At 42.9% G+C, this 14115-nt stretch overlaps 2 protein-coding genes across 2 annotated transcripts in view; one reads left to right on the forward strand and one right to left on the reverse strand.

The window, feature by feature from the left end:
• Positions 1–694: 694 nt before the first annotated feature.
• C6H11orf58 (chromosome 6 C11orf58 homolog) lies at positions 695–6331 on the forward strand. Its single transcript, XM_066320826.1, has 5 exons — positions 695–850; positions 1036–1116; positions 2375–2435; positions 3939–4048; positions 4814–6331. Exons 1-5 carry the CDS (start codon positions 791–793, stop codon positions 5021–5023), a joined length of 522 nt encoding a protein of 173 aa, XP_066176923.1. The 5' UTR covers positions 695–790; the 3' UTR covers positions 5024–6331.
• Positions 6332–11795: 5464 nt separating this feature from the next.
• PLEKHA7 (pleckstrin homology domain containing A7) overlaps positions 11796–14115 on the reverse strand; it is a 150041-nt gene continuing 147721 nt past the window's right edge. Inside the window, exon 28 of the mRNA XM_066320827.1 lies at positions 11796–13422. The gene's annotated coding sequence lies outside the window, so the exon portion shown is untranslated. The remainder of the gene's footprint in view (positions 13423–14115) is intronic.

A 14115-nucleotide genomic window follows, 5' to 3' on the forward strand; every position in this document is an offset into this window, starting at 1 on the left:
TTCAAGAGCTAATTAAGACACTAACTTTTGCTCTTGAGGGGAAAAAAAAAAATTGCAATCGTTTGTTTTAAATGTTTCCATAGAAGGAGATTCCCTGGGCAGTCTGTTCCAGTGCTCTGCCACCCTCGCTGTAAGGAAATTTTTGCTCCTGTTGAAGGGGAACTTCTTGTTTATGGAGCCGTCGCTCCTCGTCCTGCAGCACTGTGAAGGGTTTGGCACCACCTCCTCTGCACCCGCCTTTGAGATACTTAAATACATAAAGCATGTTTATGTACGCACCAATAAATCTGTGGGCAGTGCGTGAATTTGTGCTTTGTACCCGTGTGGGAGCGATGGAACAACAGCGGCGGGGAACAGCCAGAGGCGCTGAGGGCTAAAGGGAACACCCGGAGCTCCGCACACACCGCTCCACGCGGGGCACACCAACTGCGGACCCGGCGGGCACTGCAGGACTCAAGTCCCCGCTCCGCCATCCCCGCTCCCGAGCGCCGAGAGAAGCGGGAAGCGCCGGGAAGCGCCGATAAACACCGTGAAGCGCCGATAAACCCCGGGAAGCGCCGGCACCCGTCCGCCGGCAGCGCGGCCGCCCGCCCCGAGGCGCAGCGCGGCCCGGCCCGCCCGTCACGGCCGCGGCGCCGCGGGGGCCTCTGGGACACGTAGTCCCCGCCGGCCCGCGCAGCGCCGCCGCCGCCCGCCCGGAACTACCGGTCCCGGCGCGCCCCGCGCCCGCCCCCGAGGGAGCGGCTCCGGCAGGAAGGCGGCAGCGCGGCCCGGTCAGCCAGCCGCGGCCATGAGCTCAGCCCGGGAGTCCCAGAGCCACCACGGCCTCAAGCGAGCGGCCTCCCCCGATGTAACCGGGCGCGGGGCGGCAGCGCGGCGGGAGGGGGTTGGCGGCGCGGGGGGCGGCGGCAGGGCCGCGGCTCGGCGGCGGAGCCCCCGGCGGGACGCGGGCAGGCCGCGGCCGCTCGGGCGGGCCGCGGCGGGGCGGAGGGGCCGCTCGGGGCGGGCGGGCGCAGTGAGCGTGTGCTCCCGCAGGGCTCCAGCAGCTGGGAGGCGGCGGACCTCGGCAACGAGGAGAGGAAGCAGAAATTCCTGCGGCTGATGGGCGCCGCGAAGGTGAGGCCGCCCCGCTGCCCATCGCTCCCACCCGGGGGGCGGGCACAGGGACCGGGTGCTCCCGGCGGGGCGCGGGGTGCTGCGGGGCGATCTGAGCGGAGTTACAACCACCCAGAGCTGCCGGGACTCGGGGCAGCTTCCCGAGGAGGAATCCTCCCAGGAGCATTTGGGTTTCACCGCTGTTGTGTCAGCAGCCGTGTTACACAAAACGTCGCTCGGAATGTGACGAGTCCCTGCGCCGCAGCTTCATCCCCACCCCACGCCTTAAATGCTTTCAGACCAGCTCCTAAAGTTATTTGTTGGCGCTTCCGAGAGAGAGGCCTTGTTACAAACTAACAAACTTACGTGCTAGGTCTGTAACTTTCTCTGTCGCTGAAAGGAAAAAAAAAACCACCCAACTTTGAAAGAGTGATAGCTGATAGACTAAACAGCTAAAGCAGTAAACCTAGGGAATATTTTTAAAGAGAAAATACGCAAAAACTAAGTTCTATGACGTTTGCTGCAAAACAGGTTCAATGTAATAATGCATTTTTCATGTATAAAATGTTGGTGTAATATTGCACTTCTACTTACTTTTAAAAAACATTTTTACTTGTAGTAACTTATTTTGCTTGAATACAGTAATTTTGTAAGCTAAAATAGCTAACTGTGCTAAAGAGGTGAAAGTTAGGCCTTTGTAGTGGATAGGGATACAATGCCCCATTAAAGCATCCCACTAGCACTAATCTTAATGCCTGCTTGGGTACTTAGTGCTGCTTGCTGTGTAATGCCAGTTCTTGCCTATTGGGACACATTTGCTAATGAGCAACTACTGAGCCAATAAATTAATCATCACTGTGAAGGTCTTACCTGACACTGTGAGCAGTCTAAAAGTGGGATCGTCGTAAGATGCGTGGTCTGAACTATTGCAGAGTGTCAAAGAAAGGGTGAATGATCAGAACATGGGTGTACACATCTTTCTAGCATTGTGTAGTATAGTTTTCCTATCAGTGGCAAGAAACAGAGTGAAATAGAACCGCCTCTGGGGTCTGGGAAGAGCAAAGAGTGTTTAGTTCTTGGGGCTTTGTTTGCAGAAAATTCAGCCAAAGAAAGATGAAAAAAGTTCACTTAGAGGCAGCAGCTGTTAGCCAGTAAAGCTTCCAGTCCTGCAGTTGGGTGGCAGGGTTTGACAGCAAACCTTTTCCATTCAAATGTCCAGGATGTTGGCGGAGCTGTCAGTGCACCCTGAAGCTCCAAAACAAACTGCCTTTTCTTTTAGAAAGAACATACTGGCCGCCTTGTTATCGGAGACCACAGATCAACCTCTCACTTCAGGACAGGTCAGTTTATCCAACAGCTGATACAAAGCTGGAAATCTAACCCTTATTTAGGAACATCCCAGTGCTCTGAGCTTGTAGATACGGCAGGGAGGGATTTCAGGTTTCGTGGCTGCAGCTGTAGGTGGGTGAGGTTGTGGAGTTGAAGTTCCTTATTTCCTAGATTACTGACAGATGGTTTCTCTGACTCTGCTCACTTGCCTTTTAGTCCAGTTTATGCCAGGATATCCAAACTAAATTATACATAGAAAAGGACAGGCGTTGATTTCTTCCTGACCTGGTTACCTGTTGAATAGAAAGATCTCTGCCCTAAAGCAATGAGGTAAAAGATCTGCAAGGTCATCTTGGTAGTCAGCAATAATTGGATGTCATGTAGGAGCATGGTTACTCCTTATCATGCTGTCTTAGGAAGTCAAAGTACATGGCACCAAGCTGGGTTGGACTGCACTGCCTGAGAGAAGCCTTGACAAAGCTTTGTGGAATAGCAGCTGTCACCATTCCAGAAAACTTCCCCTCATATTCCAGGAAGCTTTCCCTAATGCTCTGCACTGGTCATTTTTCACATGATAAAAAATTATCTACAGACCAAAATAAGCCTGAGGATTGGTTCCAGGTGCTGCTGCTGTTAGATTACAGAGACTGAGAATCACTCCTTCATACCTCAATTTCTAGAAACGAAGTTATGCTTCTCCTTAAAGTCATAAAGAATCAGTACTCATTTGTTAATAGCAAAAAGTTAAAATGCTGGGGTTTTAACACTTCTTTGTCCAACGTACAGTTCTTGGCCTTTTACAATAACATACAGCTCTAACTTCCAAATGAGGAAATGTGGGTTTGCAACACCACAAATAAAAGAGATACAAATTAAAAGCTAGTGTTGTAGGCCTCCTGGGGAGAATTAGAGATTTCTACCTTTTCCAACTACATAGGGCCCTTAACTATTTTAGACCACTACTCAAGTAAATAAAGGAGCTGTAGAAGTAGCTCATGAAAATTAGTTTTTCTGCTAATGCCCAAGGATGGAAAAATGCAGAGCTGTAGTAACTGCTCCTTGTAATTTGGGATGCATGAGAGAGTTTCAGAAAGGGCTCCATAAACAAGAGTGGTGCTATTGTCCCAAGGCGTGATGCTATATCTGAGGGATGATTTAATCACAGTAATCCCGTGTTATGTAGCGAAGGTCACAAAGTTTCTCCTTGCTGGGGCATGTTGCAGAGTTGGCTGGAGCACAGAGTACTCACACTGATTACATTTACCTTGTTCTGTAGAACATAACACTGCATAGCGCAGCTCTGGAATGCATCAGGTCTCAGGAACTTCCCTCTTTGTATCCTGCTTGCACACTTGCTGCTGTTGCTTTAGTCTGATGGTTTGTATGCAGTAATACTGGATCCTAGTTTAGAATGGTTATATTTAAACTTCTTGCCTTTGAAAATGTGACTTCCTGTAATTCGGTGTCTTTGTTAATTTGAACGAACCATAACCAAAGTACCCTGGACAATGCAGGGGAAGAAGACAAGAAAATGAACGAGGAGTTGGAGTCTCAGTACCAGCAGAGCATGGACAGCACCATGTCGGGGCGGAACCGGCGCCACTGCGGGCTTGGGTTCAGTGAGGTACTGAGTTCATTCCTGCAGTGACTTGGCTTTCCCTTCACTAACACAAGGTGCTGCTGGGTTTACAAGTCCAAGCACACTTCCATGGTTTGGGTTAAAGGACAGGCTTATTGCAGGCACTTGACTGCTGTTTGTGTACACTGTGGTGGCCATTTAAGGGCTCATAAATGGCTGATGCTTCTCGTTGTTCTGAGAAGTGATAAGACATGCCTTCATGCTTCAGAGCAGTCAGGGCACAAAGTGACTTCTCTTTAAATCAGGGTATTGCTGAGGAATACGTAAGTAGCCAGGATAACCATCTGCATTGTTTTTAGCAGTATCACTGGATTACTTCAGCATTCCTTATGCTGTAGTTAGCTAAGTGTCCTTTCAGAGATCAGTCACACATGTGAATTCTTGATGGTCTAGCCTTTAGTTCCGTTATGTTACACTCTGTGACAGGTATTCCAGTGTCACTACTGGAATTACTGAACTGATGTGATCTGGAACTTCAGACTCATTGAATGATGTCTTTAGGATTTCTGCTGTAACTAAATAAACCAGTGGCTGATGTATCCATGCATGTCACAGCTGGCATGATTAACCAGGGAGTTGCTTTCTGATTAATAATTCATGTCTTACAGGCCTCTGTTAAACAACACGGCCCATTTTAGTTCCAAAAGGACAGGAGCCATTAAGTGAAACAATCTCACTGGGGAATTTTAAAGGCTGCAATGGAGTTGCCACGGAATAATATTTTGTCTCTCTCATAATCTGAACTTACAGTTTCAGGAAGATGAACAAGAAGAGGAGGCAGCTGGACACTCCTCTGATGAGAGTTCAGAGGATTCTGAAAGTGGCTCTGACTCAGAGCAAGAGGAGTCTGCAGAGGAGCTACAAGCTACTGAAAAACATGATGAAGCTGAGGTTCCAGAAAACAAAAAAGAAGCAAAAAGTAATTATAAGATGATGTTTGTGAAAGCCAGTGGTTCATAACTGCAGATGTAACAGCTTTGTATTTAAAGTACAGTAAGCCTTATTGTTACAGTGCAAAGTGGAGGACTGCTACAGCACAAATCTTTGTATTTTGATTTTAAAAAGACCCTGTTAGATGACAAAAAGTAGTATTTGCTTTCTGTTGCCATGGATAACATTTTTATGGGCGCAGTGATATTACTGGTTTTTGTAAAGTGTATAAAATCCTGGATGGAGAAATAAATTTGTTTTGTTCCTGCCCAATCTTTACAATGTTATCTGAACTATCCCTTCCCTTATTCCATGCCAGATAAGGAAAGCTTCATGTTAGTGGTTTATTCAGTTAGTATCCCAGTCTTGAATTTTTAACTATTAAGATTACATGTGAATTACGTGATGTTGCATTAGTTGTAAAATACCAATATCAGCATTATTCTGTGATGTACTAGAGCTTTGAAAAATGATTTTGTCTATAGATGCTAGTGTTGGCAGGGCTGAGGAGAAATTCTTCACTTTTGTGACAGCATTGATCACTGTATCCATCTGAAGTCCTACAGCAGCTGCATAGAGAATATGTTTTAGAAAAGCATAACACAACAGAAGGCTCTAATTGCTTCTTTGGCCTTCTAACAAGGGGAAGGAGCTGTAGTTGTTTCTACCTTTCAGTAGAAAAGAGTGATTTTTTGAATTACTGGTTCCTGGCTAGAGCACTGAGCTGTTATTAAAAATAACACCTCCCAAAGAAACCAGTTTACTTTGAAAGAGAAAGTATACTTTGATAATGAAAAGGATATACAAATCATTTTAGCTTTTTTAAAATAGAGAATAAAGAGTTAAGTATGCGAGCCCTTCTTCCTTTTCTCCCTGCACATGTATCACTTGGAGGTCTTTTGCACAAGGCTGTACCTGTCAAGTCCAGCTGATATGCCTAGAAAGCCAGGAGTTCAGCAACTCCTTCCAGCAAGAATTAAACACATCCATTCCTCTGCAAAGTCATTGCATTCACGTAATGAATAAATTATCAGAGCTTTTTAGACTTCTTTTTCCTCTTAGTATGTCAGACAGATCTCCTGGCTGGGAGAACAGGACATCTGCCCTGTACCTCTATACTGCCACAGCAGCGTTCCAGGGGACACTTGGGATGCTCCTGGAGATTCCATTCTGTGTACAATTCCTGATGTGCAGACAACATTTCCAAGCCAGTCGGCTGAAGGAAAGCAGCAGTTTGTACTATCATTGCCTAGTTGAATGTAAACGCTGCAGCATCAGCTATTGGGGGAGGACCTGGAATAAGTATGGAAAAAATAAAAGTAATATTGTAAATAGAAACCGAGTGTAGATTTTGATTTCTGTGTTTTACTACATCTAAAAGCTTTTCCACTCATTCCATTTTAAGAGCAATGTTGCAGCAGCCACTGTCAGTCATTTGTACTTGATTTGCAGATTTGTTTTCCCAATACTGCAACCTTCTAATACATAGAGAAAAAGTTTTAAGTTGCTTGAGCATTCTAAAGAGAAAAAAACCTCTTCATGACTTTGGAAAGCTGCTCTGTCTCAAGGAGAGTGAGACGCCTCCCTAAGAGACCACCTGATTACTTTCCTAATAGACCCATTTCACATTTTCCTGGTTAGACACTCAAGATAAACTCGAACCAGCAGTTTTAGATTTCTAAAATGCTTTAGCTGTGGCTGCCACTCACCTCTCTGCCTTCTCTGTCCCAGCACCACTGCTCTCTGAGCTCTCCCACCAGCATGCAGCCATGCAGAGATTCACGTTGGGATCAGGAAAAGCAGATCCAGCTGGCCAGTCTGTACTGACAGAAACAATGAGGAGCTCTTCCACTTAGCCTCTGGCCTCCCTGATTGGGCCATAAGTTTCTGCTATAAATAAATAGAACACACAAAAATTTTAAAACACTATTCTAGATATAGCTCTGACCAGGGGAAGAAAAAAAAAAAAGGAAAAAATCAGCAGAGCTTCCATTCCCCAAAAGTAGAACACCAAATATGAACATCTGATGAGGTGTGGGGTAACATCTGTGATGCTGACCCAAGATTCACCTGCTCAAAATAGGAAGAGTTCTACACAGTCTGTTTCTGTCTAACATTTATAAACATTCTAAGAACTTGCAGACTGAGGCAGCATAAGCTGCTCCCTCTGTACCATGAAAGGCTGATTTAGCTCAGTTTGTGCAGTGAAGGTTTCAATTCAGGAGTCAGTTTTAGCAACATTTGATACAACAGTATCAGCAGTAGGGGCATGGATAGGAGCAAGATGGTTTCAGCTCACTGGAGACAGGGAACACAGGAAAATCAAAGTCAGTGTCTCGGCTGACTCCAGTCAGCCCTTTGCTTTTTCAAGTTAGTATGGAAGGAGCTCCCAGAGATGACAGCAGAACACATCATAAGCAGACACTGACTAATAAGAAGGGCAGCTGCATTTGTTAATGAAAACAAGATTTGTCCCCTGAAATTCATCAACTCAAAGACCAGTTAATTTCCATCTCAACAGAAAGGCAGAAGTCTGCCTGTTCTACACCTCGGGGAAGGACAGAAGTTAGGGCACAGAGGTTTGTCACAGAACAACCATCGCATCTGGTAAGCTTTCACCTGTTTCTAAACCACCCTTCTACACAAAGAGCAATACAGGTGCATTCTCAGCACTTGGCTTTGGAAAACACCTGAATGAGGGCAAATGCACTGGAGTGCTTGTTCCCCTTCCATTTGCCTGGGACAAGGAACCCCTCCAGGTGAGCTCCATCACAGCCCCAGTGCCCATAGGTCTGGCAGACACCACAGAGGGTGCTTCTAAGCCAGGCAAAAAGGGGATTCTCAGCATCCTATAGGAATTCTCTGAGGCCAAGGGAACCAGATCTGTAACTTGCCCTGTAGTTTCTTGCAAGTGCTTTGCAGTTTACTCTCCCTTTCTTCCTGAAGAGCAGGCTGACAACTCGATTCCTGAAAGCACAGTTTATAGGCCAGCTTCAAAGCAATAGGTCCCTCTAAGGCTCTGGTTGGGGAATTCACATGAAAGACGACGTGCACATGTTGTTCTGATGCCAGAGAGGACGGTTGGTAGAAATCTCCGTGGATTTGCTACAGTCCCCAGTACAGGGATTAAATTATGCACTGAAGCTGCCTCTGTAAACTGCAGGAGACAAAGAGAATAAGTGGCAGTGCAATATCTCATAATCAAAGCCTGGCACGGCTCTTTGCATCAGTCTCTTGGAAGCTGTCAGGGGATTAAGAGAAGGGACATCTGTCAAGGTACCCTCAACTGAAGGGACAAAGCAAAAATTGGTTTTGTTTGCTTTTAAACCTGTCACCTCTGCACTTTTCCTGAGAAAAATTTAGTGCAAGAGGAGTACCGCATTGTGATGCATTTCCTCAGTTTTTGCACAGCATTAAAGGAACACAGTATTTGGTGATTTAACCCAAGATGAGTTAATTTTGATGTGCAGGTGCAGAACAAGCTCACACTAACAGTTTGTGCTATTATCTATCCCAACCCAGTACCATTTATGGTGACCATATGAGGATTCAGTGGAGAAAAATAAAAAGGGAAGAGTGGTAAGAACTTTAGATGCTGTCTCGGAACAGAACACAGCCACCAGCAATAGAAAGACAATTGTGCTGCTACCAAAACACTACCCTGGAGTCATTATTAAATTCTCCTTCATCCACTACTACCATCAACATACCACTCCATTGTTTAACTCTTCCACAAGGCATTTTTTGTACTAGGACATGAAACATTGTCATTCGCCAGCTATTCCTTCTTACCTTCTCCACTACAATTTAGGCCAAGTCCTTTCATTGAAGTATTTTGCTGCTGTCCATGTCTATGTATTTCAGCTCTTTGCATCTTTTTATTACCTCTCATTTCCCTCCACCAGCTGTTCTCCACCCTCACCTTCAGCCTCTTACACCTTGCTTGCAGATACATCTCTGCCACTATTTTCTACAACCTCACTACACAACTTTGATTTCTTAATCTCTTCTTTCTTTTAGTGCTTCCTCATGCTACAGCTCCTGGTAAGAGGATTCAAGAAAACATCACTGTCCTTCAAGTTTACATCTGGTAACACAATTTCACCAACAGCTGCTCCAAAAATGCTAACTGTTACTGTTTTCTTTGGAGGCCCTTTTCCACTCTCTGTAAGGCAACCAGGAGCACTGACAAGTAAATAACAAGTCAACAGTGCTCAAATGAGCATATACTTTCTATATGCACTTTTTACACATATTCAATACTTTCTGGTCTTATTTACTTTATAATTAGCACTTGAAGTTATTCCACCATCTCCCAGCAATTTCATGGCAGCCTTTATAATTTCACCTCCCTCCTATATTTACCTGTACTTTAACATTCCAAGCGTGGTTGTTGCACAGGATACCTCAACAGACTTGTATTAAAAATGCTCTTTAAAATTCCAGAGCTTTGAACTAAAGAAATATCTCAAGAAGTTTTCATGGAAAGTTCATCGCGGTTGGTTCAATTCAGCTGCAGTTAGATGCACCTTTTCAAATAATGGGGGAAAAAAATGTAAAGGGGTCAGACCCAATCAATACAGTTGTTCAAACAGAATTTCAGGCACTGTGATGTGGGGATTTTTTGTGCTCTTTCTTTGTACTGCTCCACTATGAAGAAAGGTTGCTTTTGCTAGTAGAGCAATAAAAATCTTAGCCTTTTGAATACAGCCAAATAACCAATGGGGATCTTTACCAGGTGTGGAAAGTATAGCAATTTTTTCATGTTTTTCTTGCGCATGGCTTTGTTCTTTTTATAACCGCGCAGTACACGGGCACGCAGACACACACACAGAGCACAAGCAAACACTTTAAAATACCCACAGACGACATAAATCAGAGGGGTAGCATCACATCCTGCCTTCTGCATCTTCTAAGTTTTGACACCAAGTAAATCTGGTCTTTCCTTCATAGAACATTCAGAAGTTAATTGCTAAGACACCTGAGAAATAGGTGGTTTCCTAGAGGGGAACAGATGCTGATCTAAAATACACACACATATATTGGAAGACCTGGAAGCCAGAGGAGTAAATGGTGCAGGGGGGGAAAAAATGGTGTAAAGTACCAGAATGTGTCAGGAGCACTCTGCCTTCTCAAAACACCAAACACTCCCTCCAAAGGCTGTGGGGTACCCAAGACCACCTTGATGGGCTTTAAGAGCTTTTCGAAATAGTAGCATCCTTTACTAGCTTTTCCTTCCACACCTAATATACTTTTCAGAAGAGACTCTCTCAGTAGTTTCCTGAAAGACCTTTTTACCTACTTCTGAGGGGTTTTGGGGTTTTTTTGTTGGTAGTGGTTTTTTCTGCCCAAACGTTCCAAAACAGTCAGGATGTCTCTAAGTACTGCTTACCTGCCTGGTCCTTTAAAAGAATCAGCATAAATACAGATGCACAGACAAACAGTGCTGTAGCTCAGCAGGATTCCTTGCAGCCCAGCAATGCAAACAAACTCAAAATAATAGTGAAAAACAGGGGTGGGGGTTGTTGTGCAAGTCCAAAAAGGTGAAAGAGGTGCTACTTACAACTATCAGGCTGTACTTTTATAAATGCAGCTGGGCAGTAAAAGTTTAGTAACTTCAGCAGAAGAAATTGGAAACAGCTGTATATGGGAAGAGAATTCAGTCTGCAAAATTTTTGCTTGGCATAACATTACAAAATATTAATTAAAAACCAGCACAATCCGAGGAACTGACACTGCTTTCTAATGAGTGTGTTCAACTGGTCCCAAATGCTTCACTGTATAATAGGCAGAGGGGAAAAAGGGCCACTTTCTGACCAAAATTATATTGATCTGCAAGTTAACAATTGGGTTTTTTCTAGTTTTAATATTAGAAAGTAGCTTGTAACACCCTGAAAAGAGCATCTTGATTAAAAAAAACAGAAGTGAAAAAAGAAATTGACCCAAACCACTCTATGCATAGGAAAAACTAGCCACTACAATTTAAAAACTACACCCATCCTTACAAAAGATGGTCACTAAGAATAGCATTTCACACATTCAACAAAAAGGTTAGGAAGAAAAACAATCTTATAATTTTTTCCCCAAATATGGGATTGACTATGGAATAACCAAAATCCTTCGATCAAGACTGGCTTTATTGAAAATGTTAATGATGTCACTGTTTAGGGCAAAATCCTTTTCTTCCACATAAGCTTGAATGAGCAGATTTTGTGTGCAATCAAAGGAAGGAGAATTAACATCTCCCCCGGCCTGCAGAGCAGCAGTGCCTGTGCTCCTTTCCCTTCATTGCTTTGTCGTGCCCCACAAAAACAGGATGAGCACATGCTATGAAGCTCAGCTCCCAGTTTCTGCCACTCACATTCAAAGGCCAAGGACTCACAGCCACACTCACCCTCGAGTTGGTGCAGTCAACACTAAGCCATAGAGACATTTGTAATTGTTTTTTTCAAAAGGATTCAACACTTCCAGGGTTCTCCATCAAGCTGGTGCCTTTTGAGGGAACTGCTGGAAAGCCAAATGCTGCCAGTGAGCTGCAGCTTTGCCAGTGCCCACCACCTTCCCCTCAGCCAACACCCCACTCTTGCTATTCAAGAATAAAGATAGATTTCATCAAATGCTTAGAAAACATTTCTGAAAACAAAACAAAAGATCAACTAATAATCATCATCATCAAAATGCAGAATTGGTGTAGAGAGAGCCTGATTCAAATCTAAAATAAGTGCAAAACTGGGGAACTTCAACAGGATTTGAACCAAAGAAGAGCAAAACGTGATAAAAGCACAGATTGCTCCAAATTTCCAACTCGCTGGACACTGGTAAGAGAGCAGACAAGACAGAGGCAACAGGAGGCAGTTATGTTAATATTTTAATCTGTACATATACCATTTTCCAAACGGTTACATTTTATTTAAATTAATGTTTTCTTGCAAAATATTCATTTATGCTTTCAAAACTTTTTTTTTATAAAGGCAAAAAATAAATCATTATTTTGGCAAAAGGTTTTGTAGTTGATACTGGCAGTATTGAGGTAAAACAGATTGCATTAGCTAAATATATACTTTTAAGAATATTTCTGCGTATAGTGTTAATATAATATGATTTGTCTTACAGTCTGGAACACAGAGGTCAATTCCAAGGGGTTTTTAGCTTCTACTTGAATACAGGGAATAAAAACAAGTTAGTGGTTTCACAAAATACTGCAGAAGTATTTCTCAGTTATTTCTCATCCAGAGCTGAATTCAGCTACTAATTACATAACATTGGGAAGCTTTTGTATGTCTTGCATTTGATGCATACACAGGGTTTGTTATTAAAGTGTAGTTGCAGCAATTCATTTAACCTTATTTTCTCCTTAATTTAACCACCTCACCCTTCGCCCTATGCAGAAGTACAGCACAGAATTTCAAAGTTTGGCAAAGATAAGCACCAGGTGAATATACAAACAAAATTAGCAGGTGCCACATTCCATTAGTTCTGCTGTTTCCAGGATAAATACCAGTCAGTACGTTATATTGTAATGCCTATTGAAAACAAAAAATCAGATGAAAAATATATATCTACTAGCCAAATGATACATTATATTTTTTTATTGCTTACTTCACGTATTTTAATTAAAAGTCATCTTCTTTCACATCTCAACTTGCAAAAAAAAAATATTGTTAGCTGTTTGTTACAGAGGGGGCAGCACTACTGTCAAGGGCAACCTAACAAACTGTGGATTGATACCAGAAAGTTAATAATCTGGAATAAAAAAAAAAAAAGGGGGGGAGTTAAAAATGGCTTTTGTTGTGGCTTTCTTGAGAAATTTCAGCCATACTATGGTTACTAATATTTAGAAAGTCAAGCTAACAGTTCTTGCAATGGATTATTTAATGGGCAAAAGGGTGGGTGGGTAACTCTACAAAAATATTCAATCTGAAACACCCTTTCACCAAACCTGTCACAGGTGTTAGCTCTCTATCCACACCCTATCAATGTGCCTCTAGGTTTACTCAAATTTTCAGGTTTTTTTTTCACAAAACTTTACAATGTGCATCTGAGCCTGAGGGGGAAGTAACAGCATCTTTTAGTATCTATGCAAGTAGTGTCTTTTAAAATTAATTCAGCCCTTGATTTAAAAAAAAAAAATCTAAAATACATTGTTCTAAAAATACATTGTCAGTATTTTACAGAGTTTATTAAAAGTGCCGTTTATTCATATAAAAAGTGTGAACTAAACCGAAGTAAATAAAAAAAATGATCTGCAGTTTTCTTCATTTTCATAGAAAATTCCTCTATCATTCTCTGAATGCCTTTCCAGAAGGAGGTGTCATCAGCCAATGAGTATCTCCACAGAAACCTGGAAAAGAATCTCCTCTGTCTTCCACGTGGTGTCTCAAAGTGGGATTGGCCTCGAGTCTCTCATCAGTGTTCACTTACTGCTTTGGCTGGTGTGAAGGAAAATAAAACACGGTTAAATACTGAAGGGATCAACCAATGCCAAGCAGTAAGAAATTGCTGGAAACATTTTCTTTAAAGCCCTTTGCTGTTTGACAGGAGGAACAATTCACAAAGGCACGTTAAGTGAACAATTATCTCCTGATGCCACTGATGCTCAACTTCCTGTGTCCTCTGCACATCACAGCTACTTTCTTTCTCTGAAGACAAGGTAATTCTATATAAATATATATTTGTAGCTGTATATCTATGTGTATATATTTGTACAGACATGTGCTAGGCATGTTTTTAAGTCAGTCTGGAACCACAGAATGGCTGGGGTAGGAAGGGACCTCTGAAGGTCAGCCCCAGCCTCCTGCTCGAGTCTCTGGCACTGTACATTTGAGTTACTCAAGCAACCCTCTTTACTACTTCATCTGTGCTTTGTCTTCTAGTTCATTTTCAGGCAGTAAAATTAAGCCAAAGGAAATCAGAAAGGTAAGAATAATATAAACTGAAAATATGGATGCACAGCAAGTGCCTTAACTAGGGGCACACTTGGCAGTTGCATACAATATTTACACCTTTTCCTACTTCCAACTTCAAACAGGGAAAACTCTGCAAATCCTACCAAGAGGAGATACAAATACAGATTTTTTTTTAATTTTTTTTTTTGTAAGGACAACAAAATCATCACAATTTTA

Source organism: Sylvia atricapilla, chromosome 6 (genome assembly GCF_009819655.1).
Source record: "Sylvia atricapilla isolate bSylAtr1 chromosome 6, bSylAtr1.pri, whole genome shotgun sequence".
In the NCBI taxonomy this organism is placed as follows: domain Eukaryota; kingdom Metazoa; phylum Chordata; class Aves; order Passeriformes; family Sylviidae; genus Sylvia; species Sylvia atricapilla.